At 28.0% G+C, this 21355-nt stretch overlaps 1 protein-coding gene across 2 annotated transcripts in view; it reads right to left on the bottom strand.

Moving 5' to 3' along the window:
• Window positions 1–4814: 4814 nt before the first annotated feature.
• Window positions 4815–21355, bottom strand: part of LOC142318902 (xibalbin-1-like) — a 177337-nt gene continuing 160796 nt past the window's right edge. For both annotated transcript variants that reach the window (XM_075355551.1, XM_075355552.1), the window contains exons 2-3: window positions 13516–13579; window positions 4815–5350 (exon numbers count right to left, since the gene is read on the bottom strand). In XM_075355551.1, coding sequence (XP_075211666.1) covers window positions 5185–5350; window positions 13516–13579 — 230 coding nt within the window. In that variant the 3' untranslated portion in view covers window positions 4815–5184. The remainder of the gene's footprint in view (window positions 5351–13515; window positions 13580–21355) is intronic.

Below are 21355 nucleotides of genomic sequence, written 5' to 3'. Positions count from 1 at the left end.
AACGTAAAATATATATCAATTTTCATTTTTATAAAAAAGTTCCATGAATATTACTGTAATAAAGAAAAAAGGATCATCCAGATAATTGAAGGTCTACATAAGTGAATTTTTAATATGTTGATTTAGTTTTCCATTTTGTTTTTTATTTGATTACTTTATATATTGTTAATATAAAATCGTACTGTCAGTATTTTCAATAATAAAATAATATATTTTTCAAAATTATAGATCTTATACAAAACTGATAAATTTTATAATAGCTTTAATTTTGTTTATCTTCTTGGTTTACGTCAAATCACTAACAATATTTCTATTGATTTTTTTTCAAATTCATTGCCATGATATTTCATATTATGAAAACAATTTAATTCCTCATCAATCATACCTTTACAAAATTGCAGAACTGTCATTTGCATTTCTAAAGATTAACTGTTTCGATTTTTATAAACGTGTGTTAAAAATCTATTATTTAAATAAATTGAATACTAATTAGTCAGTCTGTTTCATTAAGGATATTATTAGAATTTAAAATTATACCGTAAAAACAATTTTTCATATGATGATATATTACAAAAGTTTTTTTTTTCTTAATTAAATTCAAACTTTTGTCTAAAATACTTATAATAAATTGATTTTTAAAGTAATTTTACAGTAATAAAATAATAAAAAAAATTTACTGTTGGTTTTGATCATAAATAATTAGGAAATTAAAATAATTTTAAATGACAGAATATCACTTATTAATGTTTAATATTGTAATGTTAAAGTTTAATATTAATATTTACAATTCCATTTTCTTTAATGGAATTATACTACTACTTAGTTTGTATTAGTTTATTTAACATAAAGTAATTATGATGCATTGTGACGTAATTTACACCTAATTAATATAAAACACTTGCTATAAATTGATAATAAAATATACTATAAAGAAGTAGAATAAAAAGTTATTTATAATTAATACATTTTCAAATAATTAAAACCTTTATATTTTATACTAACAATAAAAAAAGTATATTATTTTATATTATCTCTAGATAATACATATATTTATTTATCAGTATTCAAATAAGCCATCCGATGTTTTATTTAAACTAAATATAATGTTGTTGCGTATTGTTGGAATACACTAATAATAATAAATTTACAAATAATAAAGAACAAACTTAGAAGTAATGTGCACATAAATCAGACAAGTAGAGCAAATTCAAAATAAATTATTATTTATGGAAGACATATTATTCACAATACACAGTAGTTTTTATACTTATATTACCATAGAAAACATATGAAAATAAAGGCATATGAACGACATGGTTATTATGTACGCATATGATTCTAAAAAAAAAATCCTCAACGTGGCTTTATTCTCTAAACTCGAAAAACAAACCAAATAAATAAAAAGCACACACAATTCATTATTCAACATGGAGTTAGAATGTATAATAAAAGAAAAACTGAAACAATATTCATGAAATGTTAACGAAAAGTAAGGATAGCGGGTATGGAAATGTTAACGAAAATATTGTAAATTTTTAAAAATATAATAAAATAAACATAAAAATAATATATTTAAATATATTTCATGTTCTAATCAATTATTTACATAGAATTTAATCAATTTTTATATGTTATTAAAAAAGATGTATATATAAGGTTAATCTATCAGCCCGAAGGATGGAAAATCTTAAAAATTCTTTTATAATGGAATTATGAGGAATGAGTTTTTATATAAAGCCAAAGAACCACTTGTAGGCGTACCAAATTAAGGTATGATTTATTAGTTTCCTTTCATACTCTGAAACATAAATGATTAGGTTGATGTTAATAATGTTGAAGTTAATTAATATGTAAATTACATTGAATGAAAAATGTTTATAAGCAGTGGATGAAGTTATTAAAAAAAAATTATAATTTTATTATATAAAAATGGGAAATATAGAAAGGCAAAGATTAATTAATTTAGTTATTTTGATTAGAAATCAATAGACAATATATTTAATATTAAAAGTAATATTAATTACATTAAATACGTATCACAATAAAAAAATAATAATTGCTTTAAATTTTAAAGCGATCTAAATTTTAGATTGGATCAATTCTTTTTACTTGCTATAGCTGTATAAAACAGGGAACAATTTTTAAACTTTATTTTGCTCTTCCAATTTCTCTTCTTAATGATATTTAATTTACAAAATAAATTAAAAGTGAGAAACAAAAAAAAAGTTATTTAAGATTTTTCATAACGATTTGTTATGTAAAATATTAAAGAAATGTTAATTTCAGCGGAAACCGTTACTGGTTTCATATAAGTATCATATATTTGCATTCCTATTATGATTCATATAAAGGATTAAGCTAATTTTTCTAATAAATAAAGCTGTTGAATTAATACAATGGTACAACCATTGCTACAGAAATATAACAAATGTACCTATTTATTCAAATTTAGTCTGAGAATATTTGCGCTTATTTTGAATATACATTTTTGTAGATGCAAAACTTACTTATATATGAATCATTATTTTAATTTTATATTCAACAATTTTTCTCTTTGTTCTGTAGAAAGCAAAGAAACAGTTGATTATTCGAAAGATTAATAATTAGTAAAAAGTATTGAATCATTTATTTGTAAATTGTAGAAATACGATATATTTAATTTTTAAATAACAATTCACCTGAGTATTGCATATTAATATTTTTAATAAATAAATACATTAATAAAAGAAAATAATTTTAGCATCACTCATTTAATTTGAGATGTACGTAAATTGAAGTTGAATTTTTTGAATAACATCTTACCAAGTCATGATTATATAATTATATGGACAGCCACTTTATATCGTTTTTTTTAGAAGTCGAACAAAATAAATCCCTTCGGCTATACTGCAGCGTATAAACCCACTGCACTACGTTTAACTGCCAATTTTATCCTTTATGCCGAGTTAGGCAATTGATAATCATCGTCATGTTTTAATATATTAATTGTTTTTTTCTAATTTTATAAATATTAAAAATAAATAATAAAATTATTTTTAATGATTAAACCAATTTTTAAGGGATATATTTCTGAAAAAAATAGTCTTAATGGGTATAGAAGAGAGAAAAGAACATTATTTCATCATTAATTAATATGTAGGGCTAATAAAATATTCATTAATAAAATTTAAATCTCAGTAGTTCAAAAAATACAAAACTTCCCAAACCAAAAACCTTTTCTCAGTATTTCTGATTTAATTTCACCATTTCAATTCTCTACTTTTGCTCATTACATTAAAATAATTATTTCCTTACAAAAAAAAACCGCACGAATTACCAATAGGTACATTTATGATTGACAGAATTTCATTAATTAAATTTTTATTTTTTTTTAATTTTTTAATTTCTTTAACAATAGATAATGATGGGGGCTCGTCAGCTTAAATACGAAAAAGAATTATCTTGATAAAGGATGTGCTTACGAAGTTGACAACTATTTCATTTTTTATTTTTTTACTACTTTTTTTAACGGAGAATATTATTTATTAGTTTCTAAAACAAATTGTTCTTAAATACCGTTTTATTTTTGGAAAAATGTCATTATTTTAAATAGATATAATTAACAAAAAAAAAAATTATCTTATTAGTATAAAATATATCGATTACAGAACTATTGACAGAAACCTTTGCTACAACCCCCTCTCACCACAAACAACATAACGAGGTTTACGAGATCTCGTAAACGAGGTCATTATCTATTTGTTTTTTTTTTACCGTTTTACCTATTAATTGTTATGAGAAACAAAAATGAATATGCATTTGTATGATTCTTAATACAAAAAAATAAGTTTACTGTGAGATACAACAAAATATCTAGATATACAAATTACATTTTAAGATAATCAAACAGGAATTTTATACTATTATTAAGTACATTTTATTATTATTAAGTTTTATTGAAAAATATTGTTTAAAATTACCTTTAAGTGTTTTATCCATTTTTTAAATATAATTCGTAATTATGTTTACTTCAGATAATCTTTTTCTATTTTACGAATAATAAGAGTAATATACTTAGTTTTATATTTCTGGCTGATCCATTGAAAAACTATTAAAATTTATTAATACTGTTAAATTATATTTACTTACAATTTAAAATTTTATATTTTACGAGTATACAATAATTCAGAATACGTAATTTAAAATCATTACATTTACTTAGATATATTCTAAAAAAATAATAGAATTTTCATATAAGAACATTTACTCTTGATTTTAATAATTATTTATTATACTGATAATTGCATATGTTTTCATTTACATAAAGAAACAAATTATTTTTAAAAAAATTATTTTCTAATTACGTAATAATTTTTAAGTACTATTTTGTTGTCTTTTTCTTTTGAAGTTTATATTTCAATTATTATTTGATTTCTGGAAATAGTAATTTTTTTAGTATATAAATTACATAAATTTTTGTGTATGATAAACTGTTAGCGTATAGTTATAATACGATGAAGACCAAAAATTATAATCTATGAATATATTTTATTTAAATATGTATAGATTTATAAGTAAATTCTTTAACGTAAAATTAGTATTAATGAGCTGATTATTAAAGCTATAAAATATTAGTTCACTAAGAATAAAATATTGGAAGTAAAACTCTTTCCATTAATATTCATTTATTTCTTTTCCACATAGCTGAAAAATAAAATTTCATTTCATTTTGCTACCATTATAATATAAAAATAAATTATTTGTTGTGTCTTTTTAATAACAAAAATAATTAAAGAAAAATATATTCTAAATAATAATTTATTTGGGCTATGGACTATATACAAATTATTATTGTCAATAATTTTTTTGTAATGTACTTCGTGTATATATACAAAATTTATAGTGTTTGTTTTCTTTATTTTCAATTTCTTAAAAATCTGAATGAATATACTGATGCTGATAACAGTTTTTAAAAATTTATACCCTTGTAACCACATTACAAATTATCAATTTCAATATTAATAATTCATTTTTTTAATAAATTAATAATCAGTCACAATTAAATAATATTTGTATAGTACAATTTACAGTGGTGTATAAATATGTGGTGTACATACATACATTTTTTCATTCAAAAAATAATAAAATGTTTATGTAGGGGAGGTAAAATAATTTTGATTACTTAATACGTTTTCTAAGCACCATTTACTTTCCCCATTTTTGAAAAAGACCTTTCCTTTGGCATCGACAATTTGCACCCCATAAGTTGCATCTGCATGAACTGTTGTAACAGCAATCATCTGGTCTATGATCACAGCTTCCTCCGCGACGGACACATGCTCTTCTGTATAGATAGACTAGTGACGATCTCCTGGAAAAAAATTACATGTATAAATTTTTTAGCTAAGGATTAAAAAAAAAATGAGATACTGGTATAGTATAATATAGAATTTAAGTACCACTAAACACTTTTATTTGGTTAAAGGTAATAGTTTACAATATTGGACCCAAAAATGTTAACCGTAAAAGACTAAATTAACAAACCACTATAAAATACTGTATATATAAAAAGATCGTTGAATATTTCGTATGAGCTTTGTCTGTCGTCTACCAGTGAAAATCGTGATTGACAAAATCTGATGTGGACCCCACCTGACTTCCTTGTACGCCTATAAAATTACATGTACACATTTCTTTAAAATGAAAAGTACATAAAATTTTATTTCATTAATAACTTTTGATATTTTTTCATATATATATATATATATATAATTTATGGTATATATTTATATATATATATATATTTATGGTAATTAGTGAATTCTAATTTATCGTAAAAGTTTTTACAATCAGAGGTTAATAATTATTAATAAATCAATATATTTAAATTTAAAAAAAGCAGGAGATGAAGTCGGAATTGAACCGACGTGCTCCCCCTTGTAAGACCAAATATTTCATTAATTAAAATGTTATTTGACTATAACTCTGGAGCCAATGAAAATAAGTACCACTTATGATATATCGTTGAAAAGCTCAAATTCAAATGTTTTTGGATTTTGGACTTTTTTGGACACTTTCGGTTCAATCGATTGCAATCAAAAGGAGAAGTGCACAACCAGATGGTAACATCTCACGGCTAATAGTTTTTGAGTTATGCGGGATACACATATATACACGTACAGACGTCACGCCGAAACTAGTCAAAATGGATTCAAGGATGATTAAAATGGATATTTCTGTTGAAATCTGAAAACCGAAATTTTTGTGATCATAACACTTTCTTTACTTTTTACAAGGAAGTAAAAACGTAACAGAAAAAATCTTCTTCCTCCATTCCAACGTTAAATAAAATTTTCTGAAAAATGCGTCTAGTTCATACTTGATTACTTTAATTTAGGGTACAATTAACACTTCTATTAATCTAAATATAAATCTTTAAATAGTTATCAATCTTAATTCTACATATATTTCAAATCAATCGTAAATTTATTACATCCGTAATTTTATTCTACTTCTTTAAAATTATTGAAATTTGTTTCTACTCGTTCAATTTAGAATCATGTTGTAACTGATTCAGTAAGCTCACTTTGCTTCTGGACATTTCGTTTTTTGTTGCTCTATTATTGGATTTGTTGTTGGAAGTATGTAACTTAATTTTTAAAATGAAATCAAATTTAAGTAAAAAGAGTATATTTGTTAATCTCTTTTCCTATAAGTTAAAATTTTTATTTATGCAATTTTTATATCCACAATAGATTATGATGGGGGCCTCGTCGTCTTAAATATGAAGAAGAGTTATCTTGGCAAAGAAGGCACTTACGAAGTTTACAGCTATTTGGAATGGTAAGGCAATATCGAGGAATACAAAGCTGAGGACGATGCAAGTAATAGTCTTACCAGTAATCATGTACGGCATTGAGACCTGGTCCATCAAGATGAAAGACCGGAAAAATAATTTTAGATGTGATATTTAAAATATGTGCCTATAGAAGATACGAGCATCAGAGGATACGAGCATCCATGTTCGTTGCATGGATGGAAAAGAGGACAAACAATTCGATTATAAACGTGCTGGGTATACAGAGGAGGTTATCCTCAATATACTTCCATCCCATCCTCCGCTTTTTCGGTTTCATACTACGTACGCCCGGCAAAAATCTAGAGAAACTAATCAGGCAGGGAAAAATCGAGGGCTGCAGATAACTCGGAAGACCGCTGAAAAGATGGCTGGGTCATATTGAAGAGGCGACTAGAGAAAGAGCAGGTACGTTAATTTGAATGGCAGAGAACCGTAAGTTATGGCAGGAGATTATCAGCGGAATTTTGATAGGGTTACCAGCTCTCAGACATGAGAGGGAGCATCACTGATGATGATACCTAGAAGCTTATAAAATAATTTTAATTTGTTAAATGTTTGTGCAATATAAAAGAAATTGATTTAAAATAATAATAAAACATTTTAAAATACTTTCACTGCAAAAAGTAAATTAAAAAGATACACTTTTCCATGAGGAAAATGTGAAAATTTTAATGCAGTCATTTTATTTCCTGTTTTCTATACCAATATAATACAACATGACGTCATCATATATTCTGACTGATCAAAAATAAGCCTTCTGTGTACAACTTTCGAATCTTTGTTTTAATACAACAGTCATTATATTCATATATAGATCGTTGCAATAAACTAGCCGGTTGCGCAGTAAATATTTTTTTATCTTGATGCAGGATAACCAATGAATTGGAATAATAATAATTAAAAATAAGGAAAGGAAATGTTTCCTTCTCTTATGAAACAGTAAAATAAAGGCTACATAAATTACCTATGAGTGATAGCATGCTCAAATTTATTTTTAATATTTTAATAGTACCTATTTAATAGATTTAATTTTATATTTTAATAGTACTTTGTAACTGGAATTGTTCTAGTACTTAGAACTGGAATTCTTAAGATTCCTAAATTTGTCTATTTCATCATCAGTAGATGTCATAATTGATCGGTTGTTGGTCACCTGATTCTTACGATACGTGACTTCTCAAAACGGCTTATCTAACACCACTAACAACTAGCACATTGCGCCGTGCATTCTAGTTAAAGTAAGAAGTTCAGTGCCTTCTTCATTGAGCCAAGAATATTATTACACTCAATAAACTAGTCCAACTGATATGAAGCGGACATTCAATCCTACAGGTAATAACTTTGATCTGTTTACTAGAGAGACTGCTCATTTAAAGAAAAATATTTTTATCATAGGAAGAAAAGATAACGGATTCCTCTTAGATCAGGTTGCGACTCAACAGTTAGAAAGAAACATTACTAAAATAAATTAATTTACCCGTTATTGTTGTGAAACAGTGCATTAGCTATTATTCTGTCGCTGCTCAGTATGAAATTTATAAATAATTTAATTTTATATTAAAAGATTTTAAAAATATAATGTTGTATAAGGAATATTAAACGAAATGGAAATATTTCTATTAATCTTTTAAGCATCCTTCAAATGAATTGAAAGAGCTATGAAGATTAAATTAATTAGAAATATAATTGATCAATGGAAATAAAAAATATACTGCTTCTCAAATTAATTGGAGTATCTAATTTAATAAAAATTTATTAAATTAGCTATATCATTTCTATTAGTCATACAAAATTTTATGACAATACGTCAAAGAATGACAGATCCTCGTCTTTTCAAGTAGAACGGAATCAAATAAAGTAATTTAAATAATTGGAAGTGCAGATTTTTAAAAAATTATTTTTAACAGGTTATATCATTTTAAATTATTAGTATAAAATCAGAAAATTTTGAAACAAATAATTTGTCATCAACGACAGTAAGATTATAAATAAAATAACGAAACAAGTTTCATAAATTTTCCAGTTTTTGGGGGATTCTCCTCGCTCATAAAAAAAAGCTATTTTTCAATTACAATTTCTTGGCTTACACACAAAAGTTTCATCATCATAGATACATCGTTCGTGGACGACACGAACTGACTATGGATGCTGACAATATCATAGATTCTGCTAAATTGCAAACTGTATTGGATCTAATTAACGAATGGCTAGCTAAGTGGAAGGTGAAAGTAAATCCGGCTAAGTCTACGAATAATAACCCACCGGATTGGTCTAGTGGTGAACCCGTCTTCCCAAATCAGTCGCTTGGAAGTCAAGAGTTCCAGCGTTCATGTCCTAGTAAAGCCAGTTACGTTTATGCATATTTGAATACTAGATCGTGGATACCGGTGTTCTTTGGTGGTTGGATTTCAATTAACCACACATCTCAGGAATGGTCGAACTGAGACTGTACAAGACTATACTTCATTTATATTCATATATATCATTCGTATTCATCCTCCGAAGTAATACCTGAACGGTAATTCCCAGAGGCTAAACAGAAAAAAAGAAAGAGGTCTACGCATATTACGATTGCGATGAGGAGGGGTGACTGCCCGCAAGTTCAACCTAATGGCGTTTTCATCCCGTATACTAACAGCGTGCGATACCTAGGACTGCATCTGGATCGCCGTCTGACTTGGAGGATTAATGCCAGGGAGAAAAGGAACATTATCTTCTTCATGTCAGGAGAAAAGCTTAACATTAAGTTCAGGGAAATGTACTGATTGCTAGACGGGGGTCATAACTATCATTACGAAACAAGCAACTGTTGTATTCAACGATCCTGAAACCGATTTTGATCTACGGAATCCATTTATTGAGCACGAAAAGTGAGAGAAACGTAGATGTCGTACATCCTGATCCCGGTAGGGGAGGAGACCCGCCTTGTGACGATCCCGGTTACCACATCACCCCCTCCGTTTCTAGCCCTGATGGGCTATACTGGAGGTCATCTTTTAGACCCTCTAAACTGGGAAATTTTGACTGACAATGGGCTTCCTTTTGGCTTTGTAAAATTAATCCGCAGTATGTATTACAGAATATGTATTCAGATAACTAATAGAAAAGAAATAGGTAATGTAAATTTACGTGTCCGACAAGTTGTTCATTATCACCCGGCTTGTTTAATTTTTATCTTAATAACCCGTGATTAAATGGTTGTGATGATGTTATATATAATGTATTTAATAATTTGGGGAAAGGGATGGTTTATTTTTTGAAAATAATATTTATTTAAAATATTACAGTTATCAGAAAATCTAATAAAAAGGTAGGACATTACCATCAGTTAAAAATTCATGATAGAAGGATAAAAATATCCGAAGAATATTTTTGTCGACCTTTTCTAACTTCATCTCTCCCCACTCCCTAAACGGAGTTTTAAAAAAATTATAAATTTAATTCCTCATGTATAAAAGACTTACTACTAAATATAAAGTTTTTAAAACTTGTTCCTGAGATGTTAAGTCTAACAGAGTTAACAAATATACAATTTGAAAACTGGTTTTATAGCTTGATGTTTTGTCGTTTCCTAAGTCTGAGTAATTATGTCTCTCGATAGGTTTTTTGATTCAAAGGCAAGAATCTCTCTGTTATAGTCTATAATAGCGAGAAAAGAGAATTAATGAATTCTAAATTCTTGTTCCTTTTTTCCATGATATTAATCCTTATAACTCAAATCAATCATAATCAAAACTGTAAAGCGATTTATACAGAGTGTATAATTTTTAGCCTTCATTCCTTGTTCAGGAACTTTGATATATTTTTTTAAATGTTAGATAGTTGACGGTAAAATGAACTAGGATGAGCATATTAACGTAATTACTGCCCGGAAATTATCGCTTAGTTTGTACTCTTAGACTGAAAATGTTTTCATAGGTAACACCGTAAAAATCATTGATTATCCCTGCTCCCATTCGCTTAAGATGCATTGTATTAAGTTTTAAGGAGAATAGGTGAAAAATGGAGCATATCGATTCAAAAATTACGATAATTCCTTCATAGTTTCATCTAAAAAAACTGTAATTTTTAGACAACACAAAAATTGACAAAAATAAAAATTGTAAAGGCTGTACCAATTGAAACTGTGCACCATTGTTTTTACAAACGTTTAATCTACTCGTACTTTATTCAATAATAATGATAGAAACAAGAATCATACTTACTACAATGAATATTTATTTACTGAAGATGCTAATTATGACCATTATTTGCTACCAGGAACGTCTGAACACGTTTTAATATGTGTGCAAATACAAGCGAAGCACCAAAGAAGTGACTGCGTTTACAGATTCTGTTCAGTTAATCGTGGGTATGAGGATAATTCATGTAAACAGTTGTTTTCATTATTTCCAATAAATAAAAATTTTTAGGTGTAAGATCTGGGGATTTCGGGAACCAATTTTTACTTTGAAATAAACCTATCCCCGAAAACTTCACGCACCAAATTTAGCGAAACGTTGTCGATGTGCGCCGTTGCTACATCTTGTTGAATATGCGCTCCAGCAATCTCTTCCTCATTTAATTGGCAAATGAAAGGATAAATAATTTTATTGCAATAACGTTCTGAGTTTATTGTGTTCTAATAAAACTGAATGATTATCTGCATACCTTTGGTATGAGACCTGGTACCATACCCTTGTAAATGAAATCACATCTTTGATGATTTTGCGTGTATTTACAAACAGGTTGGAACTTGTTCAGGTATACCTAAAAGCAAACGGTATCCACATTGACCATCTTCCATAAATAACAATACATTAACAGTGCGTTCGGAAAGTTAGTGTATACTGGTACTATGGAAGTGTAATGAGGAAACGTTCTTAATTATTACTTTGTATTTTTATTTCAGTATTATATAGAAACGGATATTTCAATAACTGGAATAGTTTATAAAAGGTTGAAAATGACCTCCTCCAAATATCTGCACACGTTTCAGTTTGTTTTCAAACATTTTAAGCAGCTGATGTACTGAAATTTCTCGTATGTAAGTCGTTACTGCGGTTTTCAGTTCGTCAATTGTGCGATCTATTGCGATACACTGCATTTTCACTGGCCACCATAGAAATTAATCCGTGGGAGTCAGATCGGGTAATCGTACAGACACAAACCCCTCAAAATGATTCTTTCTTAAGACATTTCGTAAAAACGTCATTGACCAGTTAACTGTATGCACTGTGGCGCCATCATGTTGGAACCAACCGTAATTGATTTCCACTTCTGTTAATGACTAATGAAGTTTGTTAATATAGCACAATAACGATCACTATTACCTGTATTTTCAAAAAAATATTGGACCCAGATTGGTGTTCTACTGTACGCGTTCTACTCGCACCAACCCAGACCCCAGTTTTCGTTTGTGTAATTCAAGGGTATTATTGTAGACCACAGTCGTGTTTTGTGAATTAATATTCCCTCCCAGATGAAATCATATTTTATCCGTAAAAAAACGTATTATCGAGAATACCTACGAAATTTTGGTCAATAAAATGTTTTTACCAATGAAAATAATTTAGTCTTTTGCATGATCTGTAGATTTCAATTCTTGAACACACTACTTTTTAGGGGAAAAGTTTCAGTTCTTTTCTTACTGCTTTATGTATGGTAGCAAGTCCGATATCTTACTGCTGTGTTAACTTACGGATTGACTTTGATGGACTTTCGGCCATAACATCCGAAATATCAAACAACTTCTGTTCGTTTAATTTAGGCCACTTCGATCAGCGTCTTTAACAGAGCCCGTTTCCATAAATTTTTCGATAAGAGTTTGAATTACGATGAGAAACAGAAACTGGAGTAATTGAAAACTTTTCAGAAAACTTGTGTTTTACTAAATCAATTTACTTCATCAAAGTCGTGTTCAACAAGAAAAATGCGTTCCTCTACCGAAAGAACCGTTACGTTTCTCGCAAATGTTGATTCCGAGAGCCTTCGTGACGCGAGTGGTAGCGTCTTGACATTACATCCGAAGGTCCCGGGTTCGAATCCCGGTCAGGCATGGCATTTTCACACGCTACAAAAATTGTCTTTCATTTCATCCTCTGAAGCAATACCTAACGGTGGTCCCGGAGGAAAAATAAATAAATTGATTCCGATAAACGAAACGAGCGAAGCACGTTCAATCACAAATCAACAACTGAGTTTATTACTGAGCAACGTCCAACGAACCCCAAGACAATCAACCTAACGCCGAATGAACAGATGCAGCACATAATTCTGAAGCATATTGCACAGCAACTTTCCGAATGCATTGTAGTAAATATTATTACATTTTCTATCATTATTATTTGAATATAATAAATTAACTGTTTGTAAACATTAGTTTATGGTATAAAATATCTTTACCATCAATTTTTTGTATTTTAAAAAAAAACACAAGATTTTTGTTCTGTGACGATTATTATATTTACAGCTGATATTATCTTAGCTTTTTTCCCTTGTTATTTTTTTAATCTGAGATGATACTATCTGAGACAGGGTATAATTACTCGTAAAAACACGAGTTAATTTCATTACAAAAGTTTTTTTGTTGAATACAAAACCATTTAGTTTTAACGATATATACCACTGGCCGGACGAATGGTAATGTTAGTTTAATTACTTAATTTACCAGAAATAATAATTAATCATTATCTTACTTTTGAGCATTCTGCAGAAGTCTGTCAATTTCATCATCAGGATATTCCTCAAGTGGCAAATCTTCTGTAACAAAAGAAAGAACATGATAAAAAACGTACTAATGAAAATATTTAAAAATAAATTCATTAAGAAATTTACATTTTATATTTTTTCTTATATTAGTAAAATTTAAATTTACGTATCTATGTTGAACATGGAAATTAAGTTTTAGAAACAAAATTTAACAATTTACTCAGTTTTCCTTAAATTTTTAAATCATTTATAAGACTGTAAATAAAATATTTAACTTTAAAACACTTTTCTGAATTTATTACTGAAAAAAATAAAGTTTTTTTTTTATTAGATTTTTAAGAAAGATGAAACATTCTTAGAGAAATAAAGTAAAAATTATTATTCTAAAACCTTGAAATAATGTCTATAAAGAAAAATTAAAGTATTTTATGAGTGTTCATGTTCAGAAAAGTTTACATTTAAGATAAATTTTCACTAACATTACGTAATCAGGTGACTCAAATTGTAATCAACTCCTTAAACAAATTTTCCAAAAAAAAAAATAAATAAATAGATTACCTCATCCAAATTTTGGCCAAAAATTTATGAACAATTTTTAAAAAGAATAAAAGATTATTCAGCTAATTTTTCTTTTTTAAATTAAAAATTTACTTATTAAATTTGAAGCTTATATTAAAGATCTGATCTCCCTGGCGCAGTGGTAGGGACTCGGCCTTTCATCCGGATTCGAATCCCGGTCAGGCATGGCAAATTTCTTACGCTACAAGATCTCATTTCTATATCTCACGCACAAGCTTCAAGCTTATTTGGCGATATCAAGCCAGAAAAAAATATATATATGTATACATATACTGTATGTAAATAAGTATATATAATTTTAAAAAAACGATTTTTTCGTTGTTAGAAGGTGGTATAGGTCAACTCATGGGAAAAAATTAAAAGTAATACGTTTTATTAAGATATCTTATTAAATAAGGTTTTACTTATCTATCAATCGAAGTTTTAAGCTGCTAATTATAAACCTTACAGAAAAAATAAAATAAACTGCAGGTCGGAAATTTTAAGATAAAATGTAGTAATAGTTTTTCTTAATCTTATTATACAGAGTTGGCCAAAAGTAATTTTCAACTTCTTTTTTAATAAAACATTACAAATTAACTCTAAAGTAACATTTTTTCTTCAAATTAAATTTCAGTAAAAATGTGATTCACTAAAGCAGATTTTGAGAATAATATTTTTTTAAATGCTGACCTCTGAAGAGTTCACAAACCTAGGCTCTTTTAACACGTTTTTCGTAATTAAAACCAATGGTTATTTCGGTATTATCACTATTTTGGCTCGAATTTTGTTTTTTAAGTCTTTTAAATTCTGTAACTTATTTATGTGGTAGTAAATAAGCCCAAATAAAAAAACCCAAACAAAAATCCTTTTTATTTGAAACAAATAAAAAATCTTTCATTTATAACCCCAAATAAAAACAAATCTGAGACGTCAAATCTGGTCAACTTGGAGACCAACGAAAATTTTTTTTCATGTTTGTCCTCAAATCTTGCATCCTTAATTTAACATACTTCCTGACATTGCCGATTGATGAAATTTTGCACAGTTACTAAGGTCGGGTGACAATACAATATTACACCATTACTTTTACAAACATTCCCTCGTACGGGAGTAAATTAAATGCGGGTGTAAAATATTGCAAAATCTACAAAACGGCTATGCGGGGTTTTTGGGGTCGCAGATCACAAATCCGATAGCCGTTTGAAATAAAAAAATGCAAACAAAATTGGTATGGGAGAATTGGACAACTTGAAATTAACAGGAAGAAAACCTTGCAATAATGATGATTATCAGAGATGGATCAAATGAGATTTTTTAAAAATAAAAACTCATAAAAACGTTAGTCGAAAATTGTGATAGTTAATTAAGTCAATTAAATGAAAACTTTACTTTGCAAAAACTTCACTATTTCGTTACTTTTTATAGTAAATTATTGAAAATTTGGTTGATATTTTATAAATATATTAGAAATTTCAAAATATGATGTTATCTTTTGAAATCCAAATTAACCTTTTATTAATTAAACTCATGCAATGTATGATAATAATTTGATTAATCTATGACTAAAAAGTAAAAAGCAAATTTTTAAAAATTTTGAAAACATTTTGTAATATTTGAGAAAGTATACCACACTATAACCTTTTGTGGCTATAAAGAAGGTCCATATGTACTTAGGGATTGGCAGTACCCTTAAAAATTAACATTTTATTTGTAGACATAGCCATTAAGGGTGGAAATGGGCTTTGTCACTCATCCACAAATTAGGCAAAAAGGAATCGTCAATGTTGTTAAATTTTCAGCAGTATTCCAGGCGTAATGCATAATCGTAATTGGATTTTGTAAGGTAACATCTTTAATCCTTGTACAATATTCTGTGCAATGATGTTTGGTTACTGCCCAACTGAGAGGAACGTTTTCGTATTGGCATTGGACATCTTCCGATACACTGTTCCTTAGACCCAATGTTTTCATTATTTTTGGAAGAACTTGGTCCTCATAATCTTCTGGCATCTCCTACAGATCCAGTCAGTTCAAATTTCAAAAGCGCGGATGGCTGCGCCAGAAGGTGATTTTCTAATTTTGTAAATCTTTCAACATTTTTATTGTATTTCAGAAACATTCCTCAGATCTGCCAAGTAATACGTGATTATTTTTATTCTATCATGGAGGGTGTATTTTTACAAAATGAATCTTGGTTTTATTTAAGTTTTATCTGAAAGAAAAAATTATGATATTTTTATAATAAAAAAATTATAAATTTTTCTTTATACGAAGTGATTTTTGTCCCACACGGTATTAATGTTTACTTGCTCACGGTCGTTTGCAATAAGTTAATCTTGTTTTTTTATAACAACGTTGAGGTGAATTCTGTATTGCACGAAAAATGTTAAACCTGTTTGTGACTTGACATTACAATTTTGTGAATAATGTGAAAAATCGTTGTAATTCTACCCTGAAGTTTGAAATGATATAAGAACTGGTAAGAAGTGGGAACTTTTAATTAATCACATAAAATATTTGTGATATTTTTTCATTTTAACTCTCAATATCTGTATCAGTATTGTAATAGATATCCGCAGATTTAATTTATATTTTAGTATTAATTTAATTAAGCAATTAAATGAAAGATAAATTAGATAAATATTAGCTGACTACTAAGGCGTTCCTGTGATTGTTATTGTTGTTTTCTCTGGCTTAAACTTGATTTCGCAGTTAAATTAATTCCTAAAAAAAACTTTTGAATAATTTGTTTTTTCAATGATAAGTGTTTTTTTCTTGTTTTTTAACTTTGTTTCCTGTTTGAAAAAAAAAATTACAACTAAAACGGTCGGATTTCAGACAATAATTGTAAAAATGTATATTTCCATTTATTATATAGTTAAAATTTTTGCCAAAATATATTCTTGTTAACAAACCACAAAAAAAATACATTTAGCTCAAATAAAGATCCTATTCAATTAACAAAAAAAAATTCATAAATTCGCATTAAGAATTTTTCATATTATTTTTTCATACTCGTTTCAGTAATAGATCGATAAATATTTTCATGTAGATTGAAAACGAGGCCCAATCGTTACTAAGTTAATACTTAGACTAAATTTCATTTATTATTAAAACAATCAATACCAAAGATTAGTTGGGATCTGTTGAAATATCGTAATTTATGAAACAGTAATATCATAGATATCTTTCATGTGCAAATAAAACTTCAATTTTTATTTTCTTTATGAAAATAATGAGAAGAACAAATTTTTTGTAATATTATACATATATTAAAAAGAAAAGAAGTAATAAATAGTGAAGTTATCAAGAGTTCATTCTTAACAGAATCATTTTCACAAGTTATTTTATCCGTTTCACTGCGCGTCAGCTTGTTTGAAAATAATCCGATGAAAAAATTTTCAAATCACCAAAGGAGAGTAGAAAAACATTTGAGTTTTCATTCCAGAAAAAATTATTATTATTGGAAAACAATCGAATTCTTGAGGGAATTCTTTTTTAGCCGGTCTCTCCTTAGTTTATTTATTTTTGTAACAAAATTAAGCTACACAAGAATGTGTAAGATATCAACTGTAAATATAAATATCAACGTTAAATATACTTCAATAAACAATTATTATTAGAATACTTGGTTTTAGTTTTTTGTTAATTTGAAATTAAAAGTAATCAATTACAAACAAAAATAATATATATAATGAAATATGAGTGTTTATAAGATAATTATATTTCCTGTATTAAACAATGCAATCGAATTTTCAATCACAGTTTAGAACTTTTATCTATTATTAAAAAAAAAAAATATATATATATATATTTATTTACAAAACGTACAAAAAATTCTGTAATTTAAAAAAAATAAATTATGTATTTTAGAACTGAGAAAATATTTTCATGAATGTTTTTTAATAAGAAAATGAATAAATAAAAAGTAAAAAAAAAGAAGAAAACAATTATAAAGCTTATTTTCTGCAGTCTTATTTGTAATGTTTTGAATAATTTAGTAAGAAATAATGAAAAACTAAATAATTTAGATAGCTATACGAATATTACCTAGCAATAGAAACTAAAAAATAATTTTAAAAGTAATTCTAATACTAAAATATGATGAGGACGACAGTAAAAAATTTAAAATTTAAATTATTCTCATAATCTTAGCACAATTTATATTTTATATATATATATATTTATATATTTTTACCCACGACAGGACGGGACGGTATATGCATTTGGGGTAAGGCGGTATATGTATTTTTGTATGTATGTCTGTTACAAGTTTCCTCAAAATTTACTAGACCGATTTCGATGCGGTTTTTTGCATTATATAAACATCACTTTAGAGCACTTCTTAGACTTTTTTTAAAACTTTTTAACACTAATTTTTTTTAAGTTTACCGAGATTACGTAAGTGAGATATGTCACAATTTTCATGCCACTAGGATGCGCTGTAGTAGATGTATTTCTTCAAAACGGCTTTTGAATCTTTCTAACTCTTTCTAACTTCAGCAACTCAACATTATTGTGTAGATTATTAAATAATTTGCGCTGGTCAAGTATTGAAAACTTTCATCATCATCAGCCTGTAACGTCTACTTTTGGGGATAGACCTACTAATCTTTAAAAAGTAATAAATAAAATTAAAAATTTTTAAAAACCCACGACAAGAAAACCTAAAAAAACGTAAAATAATTACAACTGTATTTTTGTCTTATAATCCTTTCTGACATTGTGATATTGTTTTTAAGACAATAAAATGTAAGATTGATCATAGTGCGTGACCCGTAGACTGAATATTATAGATAAAAGTTTTCTTTGTAAACTGACCGAATTATAGATAAGTTTTTTTCTTAACCCTGCCTCCTGGAACCGGACCCGCTATTAAGGTTTCGGGAGGTGCATTCGCCTCTAGTCGCCAGATGAGGAAAACGCCAGGCCCGGATATGCTGTTCCCGGCCTCCATCATCCAGCAACCGGGACTCGGTCCTTTGTGCTTCGCCTCTAATGGTGACACCCCCGTAGGGGCGGCGGCCTCACCGAGACTCAGTTTTTTAGGTCAGGGGCTCGAGAGTCCCCGCACATCATCACCACCGCTCACTCGTGTGCAAGCACAGGCGAACGGCAGCTCTACGGAGCTGTCTCTCACCCCCTCGCGTCCCGATCTCTCAATTGAAGTATACCCGACACAAAATCTGCCACAGTGTCGAAGTCCACCGGACTTCGTAACATCGTTCCAACGATGGTCCCTACCTGGAGATGCCCAGTAGCACAGTAGCACAGTTGCGGCGTTCCCCGTCCTACCACAGCCACAGGAATATCACGCGCTCCGGCGTGTCTAAGTCACGACAGTAGGATAGTAGATAAGCTTTAGTTATAATAGTGACGTAAGACGGTTAATCAAAATCTTAAATTTTATTATCTTAAAAACAATATCGCAATGTCACAGAGGGTTATAAGGTAAAACATTTATTTAATTATTTCAGTTTTTTAAGGTTTTGTCGTTGTGGGTTTTTAAAATTTTTAATTTTGTTCTTATTTTAATTTAACCCTTTTGATTTGATCTTCTAGCAGTAAATTTAGACAACAGTGAAGACGTCTGGTGACTAAAACGCCCACATGTCCTGGGATATCTGTGTGAAATATGAACTGGTTCGGTATGTGATGAACATTTTTATTACGCTTTAATGGGAAGCCTAGCGCCCTTCTGTAAACTTTTTATGGTACTATTTTGTTTATCTATCGTTTAGTAATATTGAGAATTTTTTTTGGTTTTTTTTCATTAGAATATTGTGATCTCTTGAATCTTTGAGATCTCAATTAATGCAAGGAATATTTATATAGACTTTTTATGTATGTGTAGTTAATTTTTTATATACATCTTTATTTATATATGTAATCTTTAAGGAGGATGTTCGCCGGAAAGACTTCTTCACGTGCTTTTTATAATGCAATTTACTTTTGGTTCCTTGATCGGAACAGATTATAAATATACGATTTGTAACATAAACTTTTAAGCCTTTAACACATTTTCTATTACATAATTGGTGGTTATTTATTTTTTTATGCAAAGATACGTTTTACTCTGTTGTTGCGATTTATCCTGTGCTTCTGTATAACTGAAGTTTGGCTTAAATTAATAACGGTAAAAAAACCAATTTCGATAGGGAGAGCGATTACATATTTGTTTTATTTTATTAACATTCGAAAACAGCAGGTAAAACAAGATATTCTCTTTTGACTTACAAAAATAAAATTATAATAAATTAAATTAAATCAAAATAAAACTAAAATTAAGCACAGAAATAAACAAAATTAGAATTAATACTAATGTTAATATTAAGACGGATATCTAGTCTAATCGTAAGGAATTACACAAACGCTTAAATACAGCAACGGATCAGTAAAAACAGAATTAACAGATAACCAGACAAGTGCTTTTTATAATGCAATTTACTTTTGGTTCCTTGATCGGAACAGATTATAAATATACGATTTGTAACATAAACTTTTAAGCCTTTAACACATTTTCTATTACATAATTGGTGGTTATTTATTTTTTTATGCAAAGATACGTTTTACTCTGTTGTTGCGATTTATCCTGTGCTTCTGTATAACTGAAGTTTGGCTTAAATTAATAACGGTAAAAAAACCAATTTCGATAGGGAGAGCGATTACATATTTGTTTTATTTTATTAACATTCGAAAACAGCAGGTAAAACAAGATATTCTCTTTTGACTTACAAAAATAAAATTATAATAAATTAAATTAAATCAAAATAAAACTAAAATTAAGCACAGAAATAAACAAAATTAGAATTAATACTAATGTTAATATTAAGACGGATATCTAGTCTAATCGTAAGGAATTACACAAACGCTTAAATACAGCAACGGATCAGTAAAAACAGAATTAACAGATAACCAGACAAGTAGCATTGAAAGAAAAATTGTGAAATTTGAGAATTAAATAGGATTTAATTATTCGCCTTTTATGTGTACTATAAATTACTGTCCAATGTACAAATAGATGTCTTTTCTTATTTAACGCGTATTTGAATGCTGTATGAAATGTGTATGTATGATCTATTTACCTGTCTATCCAATGTAAATGTTGGTTCACTCATTGTAAGTAATTAAATAACTCCGCTAACGAATAAAACAGATATATCTGTAGAGAGAAAAAGTACACAATTCAAGAATGGATGAAAACATTACAAAATACATTTTTGATCGTGTAATATGAATTTATTATTTAAAAATCACTCCTACAAA

The sequence above is a fragment of the Lycorma delicatula genome, chromosome 2, assembly GCF_047948215.1.
Source record: "Lycorma delicatula isolate Av1 chromosome 2, ASM4794821v1, whole genome shotgun sequence".
Lineage (NCBI taxonomy): Eukaryota > Metazoa > Arthropoda > Insecta > Hemiptera > Fulgoridae > Lycorma > Lycorma delicatula.
Note: the sequence above shows the minus strand (reverse complement) of the source record. Positions and strands in the feature narration are given on the sequence as shown.